The 6,000-nt window shown below is 37.6% G+C and overlaps 1 protein-coding gene across 1 annotated transcript; it reads left to right on the top strand.

Annotated features, from left to right (window-relative positions):
- The first annotated feature begins 4,904 nt into the window (after positions 1-4,904).
- On the top strand, positions 4,905-5,568 carry LOC125775601 (uncharacterized). Its single transcript, XM_049446250.1, has 3 exons — positions 4,905-5,032; positions 5,090-5,282; positions 5,346-5,568. The coding sequence occupies exons 1-3, from the start codon at positions 5,016-5,018 to the stop codon at positions 5,484-5,486; spliced, it is 351 nt and encodes a 116-aa protein (XP_049302207.1). The 5' UTR covers positions 4,905-5,015; the 3' UTR covers positions 5,487-5,568.
- Positions 5,569-6,000: the final 432 nt, after the last annotated feature.

Below are 6,000 nucleotides of genomic sequence, written 5' to 3'. Positions count from 1 at the left end.
TGCTTAAATTTCTTTAAAAATTATCTAAGAATATTACCCCAGAGATATAGATGGGAACTCGAAATATTATCGAAGCTATAAGGGAAATAGTGACCGAGCGTCTAGCAGATACAAATGTATGTACATGAGCGCTTGGGCAGAAAGCGAAAACTTTGACGCGCGATTTCTCGGTTTTTTTACGATTTTTCTTAATTGGCGGGCAGCAAAAAAAAACTAAACCTCGTATGCAAAGTTTACTATCTTTGACATTAAATTATTTTCTATTTAAACTGAAATATACTAAGTTAAATTTGAACACATGTTTAAACAACATAAAGTAACATTTTTTAGTCAAACACCACTTTTTTTCAAACTTTTAAAAATTATAGATTTTTAGACTTTTTTTTTGAAATTTTCCTAGTTTAACTTGAACATACGTTTTTAATAAATATGAATATTTTTAAATATTTTGTTTCCCATAGAAATTGTGTCCTGCATACTGCCCGCCGTCCGACAAATGCACCCGCGAGATAGATCGGACAATTGCTTCCCTAAGGCAGAATATCAAAGAATTCGTATCCAAAAAATTGTCGGGTGACCTAGACATTTCGCAACAATCAACTATTTCTTTCCCTCCCAAAAAAACAGGTTCCCCCCTTAAATATCCGCATTTTTTCCAAAACTCAATAATTAAGACTTTTCGTGTTTTATACTTATGTTTTGTCCTATAGAAATGAAGATACATCAATTCGTAACAATAAAATAACTTGATTTCTTAACTTACATTTCAAGTCTGTGTGCGACTATCTTCTTGATTTGTTTCTGACAGCAAAACCGATAAAATTGGTTTACGTGACACCCAAAACCGATACAAATTCTCTTTCGAATATCAAACCAATAATGTCTGAATTCATGACACCTTCTGCTTTTTTTGATCGGTTTCAATTCTGGTTCCGACAACTATCAGATTCCACAACACCCCTGAATATATGTACCTCTTTTAACGAATTTTTTGCTAGAAAATTGAATTATTTTGTGCATATTTTAATTTGAAATGAAGCATTACCAAATTAAATTATAATATACAAATATTTTTTAGTAAACTATTTTTTATATATTCGTGAAATGTTGTTCTTAATCGAACATTTTTCACCCTAAACATCAAAATTACAAAATATTTTGAATGCGGTTTTTTTTTGTTTCGCTTGGTATATACTTGTACATTTAACCCCATATCCCACTCTGTTATTTTTAAGTGATACAAAACTATTAACTCGGTAGCAACATGTTACAAGGTTATATAAATTAATGAAATAATATATGCTGCCCGAAATAACTCTCCGTGCCCCTTTCTTCAAACAATGGACATGGGGTAATTGAAAAATGGCTAAACAAAAATTAAAATAATCTTATAACATTTTCCAGTTTGAAACTTATGCTACTTACTTATAAACAATACTTGACAACTCTTCTTTTCATTAAAATTTATATTTTTACCACAAAAGATAAAAGAGATATTGTGGAGAAGCAAGCAACACTTTTGGTTTCTCGCAAGGAATAACAACCATTGTTGTATGAAACTCCTATGGAAATATGTGCAGCACACATTTTTAAATTTTTTGGGATATACAAAATTTACTTTTTGAGAAAACTGTAAATATTGACTCATTTTATTGCTTATTTGAGTACCAGTGTTGACAGTACTAAAGAATTCAATTTGTCAATTTTTACTTATGTAAAGGTATGCAATGTAAGTCGTACTTCTGCAAAAATGTAAGAACCACGGGATTTAAATGCACCATGCTTTGAAGTAGTCCTGATTACATACCTAATCGCACATTATGCTGCTCTGGACCATTAAAATTGTCTTTTTCGTGATTGTTTGTCTTATTGATTCGGTTCTGCCTAATTTCAATCCTAGATCTTTACTCAGTTAGTGAGTTTTTATCAAGATGTGAGACGCATTTTTTAAACATTTTTATTTCGTGGATTTGGGTAAGTATATTGTGTATGTTATTATGAAAGAGTGTATAATTTTAATACTAATGGAGTGATTATTGAGGATGGAGTCATGTGTAGAAGTTCACGCAAGTGAGGAAAGTTTTCTGATGGCCATTCATTTGGGAGTGGCCAGAAACGATTCTTATACAAATGCCTTATGCAGCTCACGACTTCCGTTCTTAGACTAAGTATTCTCTGGGTTGCCAACGAACATCCGTTTAAAGGCGAGCTATAGTGAGAAGATGAATCATCCTTCGCCAGGGTTGTGCACTGGGCTTGGGACCCGCTACGTTAAACACGCCCCCAACGAAAAATTACCAACAGCCTCGGAAGAGGAACCTCCTTTTGAGGACGACCATGGCAAACGCATTAATGATTACGATTTAAGGCATGCACCTGGAATTTTCGTTCCCTTAATCGGGAAGGTGCCGCTGCCCAGTTGCTTGATGTCCTCGACAATGACTAAGGTGAGTAGGTTCTTGGGGCATTAACTACAGTAGCCATATAAAAAAGAGTGAATTCGGTGTGGGATTCGTGGTGAGACAGAGACTTCGTCGCCTAGTCCTAGCATTTACCCCGCTGGATGAAGGTCTAGTCACAATTCGCATCAAAACAAAGTTCTTCAGCATATCGCTAGCTTGCGCCTACGCCACGACGTAAGAGAAGGACGATATGGCCAAAGACGCCAGGGTGGCCAATAGTCGGCGCAATAGTCGGTAAGTTCAGTATCTACAAGGAAACATCCCCAAATCGGTTGAGGCTAAACGATTTCGACGGCAAAGAACGGCTGGTACGATGAGGGGCCCCGTGTCACAGTGGAGAAAAAGGCTGCCTACCTCGTAACGTTACAATCGACCACAATACGTGCGGGATGGGATAGATACCGAGAGTTGAAGAGAGAAGCGAGACGCATTTGCAGCAGAAAAAAAGAGAAGCTGGAATGCGGGAGTACGAATATCTTGATAAGCTGGCCGGCAGGGGTAATGCTCGAAAATTCTACGGAAAGATGCGGCGACTAACATAAGGTTTCAAGATTGGAGAATTCTCTTGTAGAACCCCCAAAGGTATGTGACTGATGCCTAGAGCATACTAAAATTATTGAGGGAACACTTCTCCAACTTTCTGAATGACAGTGAAAACAAAACACCTGAAAATGGCGAAACCGCTTCCCCAATCGATGATGGTGGAGTGGACATTCCACTTCTCGTCGATGAAGAAGTTCGAAAAGTCTTTACCCAACAACAAAATGGCGGGGGCCGATGGATTGCCGGCCGAGCAGTTAAAACACTGCGACGAAGAACTGATGTGAAGCATGCAACAGCTTCTTTGTAAAATATGGTCGGACGAAAGCATTCCCAACAATTGGAATTTAAGTGTGCTCTAGATAAGTCTCGTCAACATTGAGGTTCAATCGAGGATATTGTGTAAAAGATTAAACCCCACCGTCAACAAACTGTTTGGCCCTTATCAGTTTGGCTTTACACCTGGAAAATCAAGAACTGACTAGATATTCACCATGCGCCAAAACTTGGAAGGAACCCGTGAAAAGAGAATCGAAACACACCACCTCTTCGTCGATTTCAAAGCTGCTTTTGACATCATGAAAAAGAGCTGCGTTTATGCCACGATGTGTGAATATGGTATATCATCAAAACTAATACGGCTGTGTAAACTTACGTTGTGCAATATAAAAAACCTCCGTCGGGATCAGGAAGGTTCTCTCCCAACCGTTCGACACCAAACAAGGCTTCGGAAAAGGCGACCTTTCGTGCGACTTCTTTAATCTGCTCATGGAAAAAATAGTTCAATGCGCAGAGCTTAATCGATCTATAAAAGTGTAGAGCTTTTGGCGTACGCCGATAATATTGATATTATTATAATCATTATCCGCGCGGTGAGTTCTGTTTTCTCCATCTCATGTCATCAAACAAACAGTCGTCGCACTCGCGACTTGTCTCCCACGTCACTGTTCGCAGTCATAACTTCGAAGGTGTAGATAATTTCGTTTATCTTTGAACCAGTATTAACAGCAACAACAATATCAGCCTCGAAATCCAACGCAGAATAACTCTTACCAACAGATGCTACTTGGGACTGATAATACAATTGATAAATAAAGTCCTCTCTCAACGAACAAAAACTAAAATCTATAAATCCTTCATTATTCCCCTGCTATATGGTGCGAAGGCATGGGCAATGACTTCGTCTGATGATTCGAAGTTACGTAGTTCAGCGTATTTAAATATTCGATACACGCCGCGGGAAGCAGACGGAGATCTCCATTCGTTGGAAAGACCAGGTGGAGAAAGACCTGGCTAGGTTTCCATTTCCAATAAACTCGGCTATAACCGCATTAGCGATGTCTACGCCAAGAATGCGATAATTGCCCCATGGGAAATGGAATTGCTTGGAATTGCTGCAGCTACAAAAATTCCCTCTAAAAGAGATTAATTACTTCAGATAACGTATGTTCATTTTATAAAAAACAAGTAAAGAAAGGGTTAAGTTCGGGTGCAACCCGACTTGGAAGAATCAAAGCCAGGAAAATAAATTACGATGTAAAACGTCAACGAAAGGATCCGAATCTAAACAATTTTGTATATACATATAACTCATACACTGCCCGAAAAATTGGGCAAACGATTTTTTAGAAAAACGAAAATCACTATACGTAGTATATGGGAGTTGAATTATTTATCCGATTTTATAGGTCAAGCCTCCGCCCAATTTAATGTATTTTAGGCGAAAAATACACTGTTAAGAGCACGTTCTGTAATTTTTATTGAGATAACTCAAATATCACGCAAAAGTTCGAAAATCTTTATATGTATTAGCACCCCTAGTCTGTGCTTTTGACAAATTAATAAAATATTGACAATTAACTCAAATATTTATCAAGCGAGAAATATTTTGGTATTCTGTAGCAATCTTGATAAAAGTAAAAGCTTCAATTCGTAAAGCTTTTCCCCACACGTGTGGTGAACAAAATAATGTAAATAGAAAACAGCTGATTTCTATTCAAATTATTCGTTAAAATGGACTGTTCTGCAACGTAAGTATTCAAATTTTAATTATTAACAAAATTTATAATTTAACTTTTTTTTCATAGTAAACCAAAATACGACCGAGCTACGCACGAGCAGCTGGAGGCATATGTGTTATTTTGCCAAGCACACCCAGAAATGTGTACGGGGAAAAAATTCCCACAAACGCCTCAACTGATGAAGGAGTTATGGCAACAGCTGGCAGATCTACTTAATTCGTGCAGAGGACCAATACGAAGTGCTGCAAAATGGAAAGAGGTAACATTTCAGTTTATGTTGATACAAATATTCGTTTATTTATTATATTGTGTTAATTTGTAGACGTTAGGCGTTTGGAAAAGCCAACTGCGCACTCGTGCAAGACGGTTGAAAATGAACCAAAGGCTCACAGGTGGAAGTCCCAGTTCCAAGCCGATGACGGACTTTGAAGAAATGGCTTTGTCTACATTCGATATTTTGTAGATGGGATACAAAATATCAAAGCCTTGATTTAACGCCAATTGAGCAAACGGATGAATGCGCAATTTCATCACCCACGGGTAGTCCTCTACAATTATGCAGTCAGGTAGAAGGAACCCCGAATCCCGAACACCATCCAGCAAGTCCATCGACACCATCTACGGATCTTAGCTTGGAAAACGAGATAAGTTTTCATTATGATATAATTACAAAATATATATGTAATTTTTTTTTTGCAATTTCTTATTACGTTTTTTCTTTTAAGGATGCTTCAACTTCGGTGCTATCACGAAGTGCACGAAATAAGCTTATCAGCACATTGATAGCTGATATACCAAAAAGGAATGCTGCTGAGAAGGAGAGGCGACGGGAGCATCGTGAAATGACCTAGTATAACTTTTATACGTTCAGGTCCATAAATAATATGTGCAGTCAGGCTCAACAACGAACAGCTTTTAGAAGAATTGGCCCAAATATCTGTGGTTATGCTGATCCATTTCGCTTTTTCTAAGACAGC

The sequence above is a fragment of the Bactrocera dorsalis genome, chromosome 1, assembly GCF_023373825.1.
Source record: "Bactrocera dorsalis isolate Fly_Bdor chromosome 1, ASM2337382v1, whole genome shotgun sequence".
NCBI classification, from domain to species: domain Eukaryota; kingdom Metazoa; phylum Arthropoda; class Insecta; order Diptera; family Tephritidae; genus Bactrocera; species Bactrocera dorsalis.
This window is presented reverse-complemented; position numbering and strand designations above follow the sequence as displayed.